The sequence below is a fragment of the Dermacentor albipictus genome, chromosome 4, assembly GCF_038994185.2.
Source record: "Dermacentor albipictus isolate Rhodes 1998 colony chromosome 4, USDA_Dalb.pri_finalv2, whole genome shotgun sequence".
NCBI classification, from domain to species: Eukaryota; Metazoa; Arthropoda; class Arachnida; order Ixodida; family Ixodidae; genus Dermacentor; species Dermacentor albipictus.
The window spans coordinates 1,331,501-1,345,639 of record NC_091824.1 but is presented as its reverse complement, the minus strand read 5'-3'; the positions used below and the strand labels follow the sequence as shown (position 1 = coordinate 1,345,639).

At 45.6% G+C, this 14,139-nt stretch overlaps 1 protein-coding gene across 2 annotated transcripts in view; it reads right to left on the bottom strand.

Moving 5' to 3' along the window:
* Window positions 1–263: 263 nt before the first annotated feature.
* Window positions 264–14,139, bottom strand: part of LOC135896277 (transmembrane protein 50A) — a 251,652-nt gene continuing 237,776 nt past the window's right edge. For both annotated transcript variants that reach the window (XM_065424635.1, XM_065424639.1), the window contains one exon: window positions 264–946. In XM_065424635.1, coding sequence (XP_065280707.1) covers window positions 901–946 — 46 coding nt within the window. In that variant the 3' untranslated portion in view covers window positions 264–900. The remainder of the gene's footprint in view (window positions 947–14,139) is intronic.

Below are 14,139 nucleotides of genomic sequence, written 5' to 3'. Positions count from 1 at the left end.
GTGGTTAAAGTATATTTTATGAAAGAGACTGCCAAGCAGATTAATGTCCAATGAAAAATCAGGCAAATAAACAGACAATCCTATTAATGTTACTCTTGGGTGCTCATTCGGTGCTGTATCTTTTGTCTGCTGCTGGTGCACCAGAATTGATAGAGTGACTCTTCCTAATATTTAAAACCACACAGTCAATCTTTACCCACAAGAATGTGGCATGGTGCAAAGTACCCTTCTTGCAACAGGCTAATTAATCACATCTAGGAGACTCAAGAGCACACCATTTATTTAGGACTTAAGCCCTTCCCAACAATCACATATAATAAATCACAGGTCAAATGGCAATAGCTTATCTCACAAATCAAGCCAATGTGAGAAGACAAAGTGCTACCACATTAAAGTTATGCATCCAAATTTCACCAAGTCATGCGGGCAACTTAAGTTGCAGAAATCTGAAGGCAACATTGCCTTTTCACGAAGCAAGCTATAACAATATCAATTTATATTGGCTGTGAAGCATTACAAAAAACTTGATGCAAACATAACACATGCTAACTCTCTCTTAAAGATAAAAGGAGGTAAAGATTACCATGAGGCTTGTAGATTTACACTGCAGGCCAATCTAAAGGACAAGAAGCTTACATACACTAAATCCTATAAGCATACAATACAATCTGATAGTCTTAACAAAACAATGTAGTATTGAGGTAATATGCACTAAATCAGAGCATACATTATTAAACAATGTTTACAAAGAAACCAGAGAAGACGAAAATCCATGCCAAAGCAACGCTACTGAAGAATGAAAAAAAGCGTGGTGATAGTTGCTAACATTTAAGCACAATTTCTTATTAACAATTTTTGTGACTGAAATTATGCAGCCCCTGTAACACTTTTCAGGCTGCCTCAGCCCCACAGGTCTTCAGTCCGCCCGAACTTGAACACCAAGGCCCTGTAAGAGAAACAGCATTATTGATAATAGCAATGATAATGTCATTCTCTTCCAATTATTTTTGCCCTGGTGTCCATGAAGTACTCCACCCACGTGCATTTATTTGAATACTGCTTTACTCTATGCACAAGCCTGCTATGTGTAAATAAGCATTACAGATAGATCAGAGAATGGTTCATGTAGGCTGAAACTGCAACAGGCACAGGGAATTAGTACTGCAGGTTTCAATGTAGGAAAAAGACACATAGCGTCTCTTCACCTCTGTCCGTCATGCACTGCTTACACCTGTGTCACACGGGCACATTTGGAAGGCCTTCCAGTCGACGGCCTTCGAAACGCCACAACTCTATCGACTCAAAGGAGTTGTCGCGCTGCTACACGGCACTTTTGAAAGGCCGTTTAGCGGTTCAGGCGTTTCTCGCAAAATTGTGTGGTGCTGCGGATCTTTTCGTTTTCATGTCACGAAAAGTTAAACAACATTAAAACCTCTTAAAAGCCCTATAATTTCTTTTGTTTGTTTATACACAAACATTTGTTTATACATCGCCATACATATATGTTTAGTTTTTAAGTTGTTGAGTAGCGAAACTGCGGCAACGCTTTCGCCGCTCGATGCGGCCGCTGTTTTGGTGTGTGTTCGCACATGTCAAGTGGCAAAAATACTCTATTGAATAATTAATAACACTCATATATAGTATTTTTAGAGCATTTTGGTTTGATGTTTTTTTCTAACCGTGAGTACGAGCACACTGTGAACGAGAGGGCATGTACGCGCTGTTTCCGCTTCCGTTGCTCAAAGGCCGTCGAGATTTCGATAGAGTTGTAACGTGCTCCGTTGACTCGATAGACCATTGACTCGACGGCCTTCGAAACGGCCCGTGTGGCAGCTCAAATTTGACCTTTGAGTCAACTGACTATCGGTTGGAAGGCCTTCCAAACGCCCGTGTGACACGGGTATTAGACCTATTCCAACACCACCTCTTCAAGAAACTTCAGAAAAAGAAACAAAACCTATTCCAGTAAATATTCCCTAAAACGACAGCCTCTACCCATGACTTCTATTCGGAAACAGCACCCCTGGAAACCTTGAGAGAAGTTCTAGCAACGTGATGCAACTCTGCAAGTTGCACGGCATGGATACTTCATTGCATCTGCTCATGCCAATTGCACAAGCTTGTAGTGCAGCCACTGATGTGAATGTTGGTCCCAGTTTTACATTCAATATGTTCCTTGTTGGCTTGTTGGCTTCTTATGATATGACTAATAAAAATCGGGCCCCTCGATTTACCGCCTTTCTTCTCATTCATATCCTGCAGTTGTTTTTCCAAGGAAATATTGTTACCAGTCTCCCACATGTTTAAGGATGGTCATCCCTTGTTTTCTAGCTGTACTGCCTCACTTGCAAATTTAGGTTCGGAATCAACACAGTTTAAGAACTCTAGGCTCATTGTAATTGATAATTACTTATTCTGTTTTTTAGCTGTACTGCCTCTCTTGCAATTTTCAGTTCTGAATCAGCACAGTTTAAAAACTCTAGGCAATTCATTGCAATCGATAAATATTCATCCCTTGTTTTCTAGCCGTACTCCTTCACTTGCAATTTTCAGTTCTTAATCTGCACAGTTTAAGAACTCTAGGCAGTTCATTGTAAATGGTAATAACTCATCCCTTGTTTTCTAACTGTACCGCCTAACTTGCAATTTTCAGTTCTAAATCTGCACAGTTTTAAGAACTCTAGGCAATTCATTGTAAATGGTAATTACTCATCCCTTGTTTTCTAGCTGTACTGCATCGCTTGCAATTTTCAGTGCTGAATTAGCACAGTTGAAAAACACTACGCAATTCATTATATTTGATAATTACTCATTCCTTGTTTTCTAGCTGTACTGCCTAACTTGCAGCTTTCAGCAATGAATCAGCACAGCTTAAAAACTCTGGGCGATTCACTGTAATTGATGATTATTCATCCCTTGTTTCTAGCTCTACCGCCTCACTTGCAATTTTCCATGCTGGATAAGCAGTTTAATAACTCTAGGCAATTGATTGTAAATGGCAATTACTCATCCTGTCTTGTAGCTGTACTGCCTGACTTTCAAATTTTAGTTCTTAATCAACAAAGTTTAAAACTTCTAAGCAATTCATTGTAATTGATAAATATTCATCCCTTGTATAGTGTCGTGCCTTCACAACAGATGGCACTGCTGATGTGACACAGGCTCCCTTAAAGCACACAGGTTCAGCGAGAGCAGCGGAAAAGTAAACATGTCCGCAATAGGCATTAGTAAGAGGCGATTGGAGGATTGGTGGAAGAAAAGTAGGGAAACGACAAAAAACGGAGACATACAAAAGCACAGTTCGAAATAGGGGATCAGAAAATTTGGGTGGGGTAGTTCATAGCGTTTCTCTTTTTTATTGTTTAACCTAGGTAGGACATTAGGCAGTATAATAGCAAGAGCTTGGTGGCGCAGCCCACCGCCCTTTTCTAAAGGGGACGCTCATAACATCCATCCAGGTCACATACGACTGATGGCGCCACAGCGCTATTGTATATAGTTATGTTCACTGGAATAAAGGTTGTTATAGGCATGCAACTGGCAGTGGTGTAGCCTCCGTGTTGCTGGGCTAGCGACACGACAATCTGGCGACAAGGATGTTTTCCACCGGGATTTCGCCACCGCCCCCATTCATTACACCCCTGGCACACCGGCTGTACCATGGCCACGCTGGATACGCCTATTTGAGAAATTTTTACTGGCGTCCGGAGTGACCGAACTATCGGAACCCCGCTACCGAGCTCTTTTGCTGCACTGTCCGGGGACCGAAGGACAGCGAATTTTCGACGCGCTTCCGCCAAGTACGCTGCAAAGCAAGATAGGGCAACCGAGCACCGCAGCCGCCATGACGGAAACCGCCACAACTGCCGGGACGCAGACGCTGCCGCATGACACAACCGAAGAACCCCCACGTTTACCTGATGAGTACAACGTGGCCCTCGAGATGCTAACAAGGCATTTTGACAACCCTTGCAACATTCGCCTGCAACGCCATCGATTCCGTGAGTGTCGCCAACTGCAGGGGTAGCCTGTCAAGGACTACTTCACTATCACACTTCGCGAGTTGGCGGCTCCTTGCGATTTCGCCACTCAAGCTAACAAAAATATGTGTGAGCAGTTTGTAGCCGGTGTCACGTGCCCGCACCTCCGGGAGAGATTGATCTCGAGGGTGACAAACTGACGTTCCATCATGCTGTTCAGATAGCACTTCAGCGTGAGCGGACCCAATGCAAATCCGAGGCCTTCACCAGTCCAGTGCACCGAATTCAGCAGCAGTTACGGGCAGTAGCATTGCCAGAAATTTAGTTTGGGGGGGGGGGGGGGGGAGGCTCACGTTGCTGCTTGGCCTCCTTAAGAGGAAGCTTTAGCTCGGGTGCTGCTATCTAATTACACGTAGAAGGTGAATTCGTTTTTCTCTGCAACCACTGCACCAAATTTGAACTGTGCCTGATGTTCACACGCTGTGCCAGTTCAACAATGCTTATCCTCCGTTCTTGTCTCATCAGCTCATCAACCTTTGCAGTTTGGTTGGAGGTGATTGCATGATGGCTTTGGCCCAGTCTTGGATCGTCTTTGCAACTTTCATGTCCTTCTTTCAACCGTTTGCTCTAACGCTTCACAGTGGCCAATGAAATGCAATGTTCAACGTACACGGCAGCCATACGGCGTATAATTTCTTTTTGGGAAACACCTTCAGCTATCAAAAACATCACAGCACCACGCTGCTCAACTTCTGAAGTGTCCATTACATCACGCAACCACGTTCAACACAGTGTATGAGAGCATTAAAGAACATTTACCCTCACACCTGCATATCACTTTTGTAAATGAGAGATGCCTGTGTGCTACGTGCATGTCTCGCAGATAATGAACCGAACCGTTATTGCGCAGGGTGGGTTGGCTCACTTTCACTTGACTCGCCTTCGTTCGTTAGAAATGCGAAGATACAATGGAATATACAAATGCTTAAATAAAGGGGAAAAAAGTGTCACTGGAAAGAAAGTTCACTGCAAGTATACACAAAACCTCGCAACAAGATATTTAACTATACTGACACGTGTATTTATATTTATCGGGCGACCAGGTTTCACCGCCTAACAAATCTTATCGCACAGCGCGGGACGCGCTTGCATGTATCCGAAGTTTCTGGAAAGTTATCGATGCTTCTATCCGCAGTCTGTTGTTGCCGAACCTTGTATTATCTGATTTATTCGCCTGATGCGAATGATGTAGAACTTTATGGAAGGCACGCGGGTCCCAACGATTAGTCTAGAACATTCGACGATTGTGTATAAAAGCCGACGCGCTTGAACCGCTGATCAGATTTTCGCCAATCGCTGACCGTGTTCGCCGCTATCGTTGTGCTATAAGTGTAGCCTGTTTTGTGGGCACAGGTTCGCCCAATAAAAGTTAGCTTTGTCTATCACAGTATTGCTACTGTGTTCTTAACGTCACCACCACATGACATCTGGTGGAGCGAGCCCATATACGGAAAACTAAAAGCAGCAACCGATGGAGGTGCGGTTGCTGTTCGTCGAACTGACGAAGATCCTCCGCCGCCGCCGAAGACGACGACGAAACGATCTCGACGACAAAACAACGACACGCCGCCGTCCCGGCGAAGTCTAGGAAGGCAAGACTACACCGACGAACGACGACATGACGACGCGACGTTCCAACTTCAGTTCAACACGACGCAGCTGTGATCCGACGCCAAGACCTAACTGCAATGCCAGACAAAGAACCACCGACCTCGACGTGCTTCTCGACGGCCACGCAGTTACCGCCTTAGTGGACACAGGGGCTGACTACTCCGTCATGAGTGGACACATCGCCGCCCAGTTGAAGGAAGTTAAGACTACGTGGGAAGGCCCTCAAATTCGAACCGCTGGAGGACACCTCATCACGCCGTCTGGAGTCTGCACGGCAAGAATTACCGTTCATGACCGGACTTACCCTGCCACCTTCGTTATCCTCCAACAGTGTTCACGAGACGTCATTCTCGGCATGGACTTCCTGAACCAACACGGTGCAATCATCGACCTGAAGTCGAAGTCAATAACGCTGTCGGAAGATCAAGCGATACCGCCGGAGAGCCCTTGTAGTCACCACGCCTTGAGGGTGCTCGAAGATCAAGTGAGCATCCCGCCTCACTCCAGCATTGTCATTTCGGTCGGCCCCGAAACACCCGTTGACGTAGAAGACGTCATCGAAGGCGACCAACGTCTACTGCTCGACCGTGAAATTTTCGTCGCAAGAGGGATCGCTCGACTGCACTGAGGAAACACGAAGGTGTTGCTGACAAACTTCAGCCAGGAGTTCAAGCACATCAACAAGGGCACGACGATCGCATACATCGAGGAATTTGTCCTCTCGGATTCTGTTGCATCTACCCCGACGACCGTAGTTCCCGAGCCAGACTTCGACATAAATCCAAGTCTCCCCGTGATTAAGAAGCAACAGCTCAGAAGTCTGCTTCGACGATACAAAGACTGCTTTTCGACGTCATCGAGGATTCGACAAACCCCAGTCGCAAAGCATCGCATAATAACCAAAGAGTGCGCTCGACCACTCCGCCAGAGCCCTTACCGAGTTTCGACGCGAGAACGCGAAGCTATAAGACACCAAGTCGACGAAATGCTGCGCGACGACATCATCCAGCCGTCGAAAAGCCCGTGGGCGTCTCCAGTTGTTTTAGTGAAGAAAAAGGACGGAACCCTACGTTTCTGCGTTGATTATCGTCGATTGAACAAAATCACGAAGAAAGATGTATACCCCCTCCCACGGATTGACGACGCATTGGATCGGCTCTGCAATGCTAAATACTTCTCATCGATGGACCTCAAGTCTGGCTACTGGCAAATAGAGGTCGACGAAAGGAATCGCGAAAAGACCGCCTTCATCACGCCAGACGGCCTCTACAAGTTCAAGGTTATGCCATTTGGACTGTGTTCGGCGCCTGCAACGTTCCAGCGCGTCATGGACACAGTATTAGCAGGACTGAAGTGGCAGACCTGTCTCGTTTACTTGGATGACGTCGTCGTCTTCGCCGGGAATTTCGACGATCACCTCAAGCGGCTTGCGACAGTACTAGAAGCCATCAAGTCGTCAGGGCTTACTCTGAAGCCGGAAAAATGCCGCTTCGCTTACGCTGAGCTTCTGTTCCTAGGCCACGTAATCAGCAAATCTGGTGTCTGTCCAGACCTGCAAAAGACAGCTGCAATCGCACAGTTCCCACAACCCATCAACAAGAAGGCAGTGCGTAGGTTCCTTGGTATATGTGCCTACTATAGGCGCTTTGTCAAGGACTTTTCACGCATCGCGGAGCCGCTAACACATCTAACGAAATGTGATGTCGAGTTCAAGTGGGAAACACCGCAAGCCGACGCATTTGAAGAACTCAAACGACGCATGCAGTCGCCGCCGGTACTTGCGCACTTCGACGAGTACGCCGATACAGAAATCCATACTGACGCCAGTAGCCTAGGCCTCGGTGCCGTTCTAGTCCAGAGGAGAAACGGAGTCGAACAGGTGATAGCTTACGCTAGCCGGTCGCTGTCAAAAGCGGAAGGCAACTATTCTACGACCGAAAAGGAATGCCTCGCCATCGTTTGGGCTACAGCTAAATTTCGCCCTTATCTGTATGGCAGGCCATTCAAAGTCGTCAGTGACCATCACGCGTTGTGTTGGCTAGCGAATATAAAGGATCCTTCAGGACGACTCGCGCGGTGGAGCCTCAGACTACAAGAATACGACATCACTGTCACCTACAAGTCCAGACGAAAACACTCCGATGCCGATTGCCTATCACGCGCCCCCATTGACCCGCCACCGCAAGACGACGAGAATGACGACGCCTTCCTCGGAATGATAAGCGCAGAAGACTTCGCTGCACAGCAACGGGCAGACGCGGAGCTAAAAGGCCTCGTCGACTATTTGGAAGGGCACACCGACGTTGTCCCCAGGGCATTTAAGCGCGGATTATCTTCCTTCACGCTTCAAAACAATCTACTCGTGATGAAGAACTTCTCCCCAGTCCGCGCCAACTACCTTCTTATTGTCCTGTCAGGACTTCGTCCAGAAGTATTGCACGCCCTACATGACGATCCGACCGCTGGACACCTAGGATTTTCCCGGACACTATCAAGGATACAAGAAAAGTATTATTGGCCGCACCTGACCGCCGACGTCGCCCGTTATGTCAGAACATGCCGAGACTGTCAGCGACGCAAGACACCGCCGACAAGACCAGCCGGATTACTACAGCCAATCGAGCCTCCTTGCCGACCATTCCAGCAGATCGGGATGGACTTGTTGGGACCTTTTCCGACGTCAACAACCGGAAATAAATCGATCGTCGTGGCGACAGACTACCTCACCCGCTTCGCTGAAACTAAAGCACTGCCGAAAGGTAGCGCAGCCGAAGTGGCGAAATTCTTTGTCGAAAACATCCTGCTGCGACATGGTGCCCCAGAAGTCCTCATCACCGACAGAGGAACGGCCTTTACAGCGGAGCTCACCCAAGCCATTCTGAACTACAGTCAGACAAGGCACAGGAGGACAAAGGCCTACCACCCGCAGACGAATCGTCTTACGGAGCGGCTGAATAAGACCCTCGCCGACATGCTAGCGATGTACGTGGACGTCGAACACAAGACGTGGGATGCCGTCCTGCTGTTCGTAACATTCGCTTACAACACGGCGGTGCAAGAAACAACACAGATCACGCCGTTTAAGCTGGTTTACGGCAGGAATCCGACGACGACGCTCGACACCATGCTGCCCCACGTCACTGACGAGGAAAATCTCGACGTCACTGCCTATCTCCAGCGCGCCGAAGAAGCCCGACAGCTCGCCCACCTGCGGATCAAGAACCAGCAGAGGACCGACAGCCGACACTACAACCTCCGACGACGCTTTGTCGAGTACCAGCCCGGTGACCATGTTTGGGTTTGGACCCCTATACGCCGACGAGGACTGAGCGAGAAGCTTTTGCGTCGCTATTTTGGACCATACAAGATCATCCGACGTATTGGTGCACTGGACTACGAGGTCGTGCCAGATGGCATTTCGCTGTCACAGCGGCGCCGCTCACGACCTGAAATTGTCCACGTTGTGCAGCTCAAGCCGTTCCACCAGCGTTGACGAACTTTGGGACTTCGCGTAACTGACCTTTGGACTTTATTTCTTTTCGTTGTTTTGTTACTTATGTTTAATAAGTGTCTTTTTGTGTTTCGCTCTCTTTGTAGCATCGAGACAATGCTTCTTAAGAGGGGGGTATTGACACGTGTATTTATATTTATCGGGCGACCAGGTTTCACCGCCTAACAAATCTTATCGCACAGCGCGGGACGCGCTTGCATGTATCCGAAGTTTCTGGAAAGTTATCGATGCTTCTATCCGCAGTCTGTTGTTGCCGAACCTTGTGTTATCTGATTTATTCGCCTGACGCGAATGATGTAGAACTTTATGAAGGCACGCGGGTCCCAACGATTAGTCTGGAACATTCGACGATTGTGTATAAAAGCCGACGCGCTTCAACCGCTGATCAGATTTTCGACGATCGCCAACCGTGTTCGCCGCTATCGTTGTGCTATAAGTGTAGCCTGTTTTGTGGGCACAGGTTCGCCCAATAAAAGATAGTTTTGTCTATCACAGTATTGCTACTGTGTTCTTAACGTCACCACCCCGACAATACGTATAAGTCTCCAATAAATCTACGTATCTAAGAAAAATTCACTGCATATAATGCGTCAAACAAGGCAAACAAACATCTTGCGCAACTACAGATTCACAGAATCCTATATCCTGCCCCCATTCCATCCACTCCCCCGATGTACTGCACGCAGCGGAAGGCGGCGCGCTTGCTCCCCACTTTACTCCATGCACACACAAGACTGAACCACTGTTGTCGGCTCACCGATTCCACCCCCCCCCCCCCTCCTTCATACGAAACATGAGGGTGACGGCGACAGCAGGAATGCGCTTGGAGTGTCCATATAATTGCTAAGGCAAAATATAATAAGGGTATCCGGCAACTGAAGCGTCACTTGGCCAATTACTTTCCGTAAAAGAAGTAACAAAATCGAACTTTCATCATGCGACAATTCGCTGCACCGCAACAATGTTTTTTTTTTTTTTCCTTTTGTGGGGTGGGGGCACCGCAATGAAATAGAAAACGCAAAGGAGAGTATGTTGGTCACAATCTAATGCCTACTTTGGGCACCTAATGTGTCTACCGAATGAATATTGAAGAAAACGTGAGATGCTTTGTCCACCGAGAACCATATGCACAGTGCTCAGTATCCTACACCGGCGAGACAAGACTTTCAGGAGAGATTGCGCTCAAGCGAACGCGGTGCAATCCGTCAAGTTCTCACAGTGATGGCGGTGAACGACCAGTTTCTTTTTCTCGTCTGCTAGCCAGAAGGCATCCGAAACCTTGCCAGGCGAAAATCCATTCGGCCAGAGAAATCCAAACGCGCACCAAAGTGCGCCATGCGGTGGTCGGGGCAACACGAGAAAAATGCATGCGCCTGGCTGGCTCTGGCAGCCCACGGGTAGTGAGAATAAAAAAATAATTGAGGAGGCTCAATGTGCCCACGCGAATAAAGGTGAAAGGTGAATTAGCCATTTCAGTAGCTTTCACCCGAGTATTAAATTTACTGCTCACCACTCTCCTAGTCAGGTCAACTTCCTGGACACGACGGTCTACATAGAAAACGGAAAACTGAGAACGACACTTTACTGGAAGCCTACAGATAGCCAGCAATATTTAGACTACAACAGTCATCACCCGCGACATTGCAAGCAAGGAATTTTTGTCGGACAAATGAAACGTATAAGAAGAATCTGCAGCGAAGACCACGATTATATCCACCACCTAAATGACCTTAGATCAACACTAGCAGAAAGGAACTATCCCCAAATTGCTCTCGATAGAGCTTATGATACCGCGTCAAGATTGGAGAGACAGTCGGAATTGGCGAAGAGACAGCCCACATTAGAATCTGACAGACCGCCGGCCTTTATAACAAAATATTCTAATGCACTCCCAAACATAAACAACATCCTAAGAACATACCACCCAATATTATCAAGTAACCAGCGTCTGCGAAAAGCGTTCCCGGATGTACCCAGGGTTACCTATCGCTGAAACAAGAACTTTAAAGACATGTTAGTGCACGCAAAAGTCAGCCAGCAGCATTCCCCCGTAATAAAAGCATGCTGTCGCCCTAGGTGCAAAACCTGCAGGCACCTTCAACGTGACATTAAAATTAAAAGCACCACAAATAATTATACACATGAAGTCAAATCTAGCTTCACTTGCACAAGTTGGGATGTGATTTATATGCTTGAATGTTCCTTCTGTAAGAAACAATATATCGGTGAAACCGGACAATCAATGAACGTCAGATTAAACGGACATCGCGCGGACACAGCTAAAAAGCTTCCCAAAGCCGTCGCCGAGCATTTCAACCAACCAGGTCATAACTTTGATGAACTTAAACTCTACATCTTACAGTCAAATTTCCGTTCTGAACAAGAAAGAAAATACAGAGAATCATACCTTATCCATAAGTTCAAGACATTGCAACCAATAGGCATAAACGTTTCAAAGGGAGCTTTAGAATCTATTCGCTATGCTAAACCTCAAGCTATAGGCAACAACACTTAGTTTGGAAAAAAAGCGTATCCCCCTCCCCTTTTCCTTTTCTTCTTCTTTTTTTTTTGTCAGCCAGCGTGTCAGACGCCCTTGACACGCCGGCTAACGTGCGCACGTGTGTTGACAGACTGGGGTGAGGGGAGGGGGGAGGTCCTGGCTTTGACCTTGTACACAGCGTTCCTTTACTAATTCGACACGCTAACACACTTTCTCTCGTTTCCACGCCCTCCCGCCTCACACCCCCTCCCCTTTAGAAGAACCCCACCTATATATACTGTGGCGAGGAAAGCATATGTCGCCTTGAAGAAGACAAGTCCACTTGTCGAAACGTTGGCTCCTGCATTCACCTTGTTCACGTTTTGCTCATCGTCATGAGGATGTGAGGTATGTTACCAGCAATTAATGTATAATTACAGACTTTGCGCAAATTGCTGATAGATACAAATAATTTTTCCATTCCGTGTTTGACCCTCCCCTACCATTGCCTGCAGAAATATGAGTGAAAATGACTAATGCTCGTTCAGACATGCCAGACGGTACCTTAACTGTAAAAGGTATGCTTTCACTTCTTTTAGGTCGAGACACGAAAAAGTATCCTGGTCCAGATTGCATCCCCAATGAATTCTTGAGACGATATGCTGAATGGATCACGAAGTATTTGCTGATAATTTTCTGTGTGTCTCTTGAACAGCACCATTTACCAAATGATTGGTTAATGGCGCAAGTCATGCCAGTTCATAAAACTGGGGACAAACATAGAGTTCAAAATTATAGACCCATTTCAATTACATGTACTTGCTGAAGATGTTCGAGCATATCCTATCAAAAAGCTTGTTAACTATATCGAAAGCTCGAACATATTTATTTCTAACCAGCACAAATTTAGGAGCCAATTGTCCACTATCACCCAGCTTGCAGAAACAGTACACGATTTTGCTCAGGTAATTAATGAAAGAGGTCAGGTAGACGAAATTTGCCTAGATTTATCAAAAGCTTTTGACCACGTTTCATACTCGGACTTGATTGGTAAACTAGTTAATATCGGAGTTAATTTAAATATAGTTAAGTGGATTCTTTCACACCTTACTAACAGATCGCTGTACGTGCAAGTGAAAGGAAAGAAATAGAAAATTCTAAAAGTAACATCAGGTGTCCCTCAAAGGTCTGTGTCAGGACCTGTATTGTTTCTATGTTATATTAATGATATGACAAATGGCCTTAATGATAGGTAATGGTTCATTTATTTGCAGATTGCTTAATATACTCTAAAATCTCATACCATGAAGAACAATTAAAATTAGATTCAGCACTAGAATTAATCACCAATTGGTGCAAGTGATGGAAAATGAAAATAAGAAAAAACTGTTTATGCGCGAATAACTAGAAAAACAAGAAATGTGTTACATTACAATTACAAGTTAGACGGTAAACCAATAAAACAAGTGAGCCACTTCAAGTATTTAGGCATTACGATATCAGATAACTTATCTTCGAAAAAACACATCACCAATTTATGTAATGCCGCAGAGGTTAAACTTTGGTCACTAAGACAGAGGCTTAAACTTGCTCCCCGAGATGTTAAACTAACTGCATATCTGGTATTGGTACATACCGCGATAGAATATTCTAGCATAATATGGGATCTGTATAAGATGAATGAAGTAAATAAAAGTGAAAAAATACAGAGGCGTGCAGCAAGGTTTATTATGTCAAAAGATAGGTACACGGATTCTGTGACTGAGATGCTCATTCAACTTGCCCGAGCTTTCATTGCGGCGAAAAGTGGCCAGACTAAAATTTATTTATTTTATGAAGCGTAACCACTTCAATTTCGCCACTCAAAGGTACTTACAAAAGAGAACGTCACGGATATTGTGGTCCATTAGGTCTAGCCACAAAGACCAATATTTGCCCATACTAGCAAAGGTTGACTCATTTAAGTACTCCCTCTATGTTAAAACAATTGAATATTCGAATGCCCTACTGCATAGCATAACGAAAATTGATTCTCTAGAACAGTTCGAAAAATCTGTACTGGCCTATTATTCTTCTATGTAACCATCCTCTCACATTATTAGCTTTTTTGTGCAATGACAAGCAGCATGTGCAACATGACATCATTGAAATGATCCTACGGAATATTGACGAAGCTTGTCTGTGATGTCGAAAATATTATTTTTTGTGGTACGGTTGTTGCTTATAATGTTCGGTGCCTGGTATACAATGCTTACATTCTTGTGTAAAATTGGCACACCTAAGCAATTGTATTTTCTGTATTGATTTGTGTAGCGCTCGTGTTTGTAGCGATCTTTGAAGGTTATTTTATGATTACTCCACCCTACATTGGCCTTTGGGCTAACAGTATCAATAAATAAATAAATAAATTACCTGTTTGAAAATGAGGATTACTTGATATGAAACGTGTAGAGTGTTAGGAGTAACTTCTGTGTAAAACTTCCATGTCAAAGATGCAT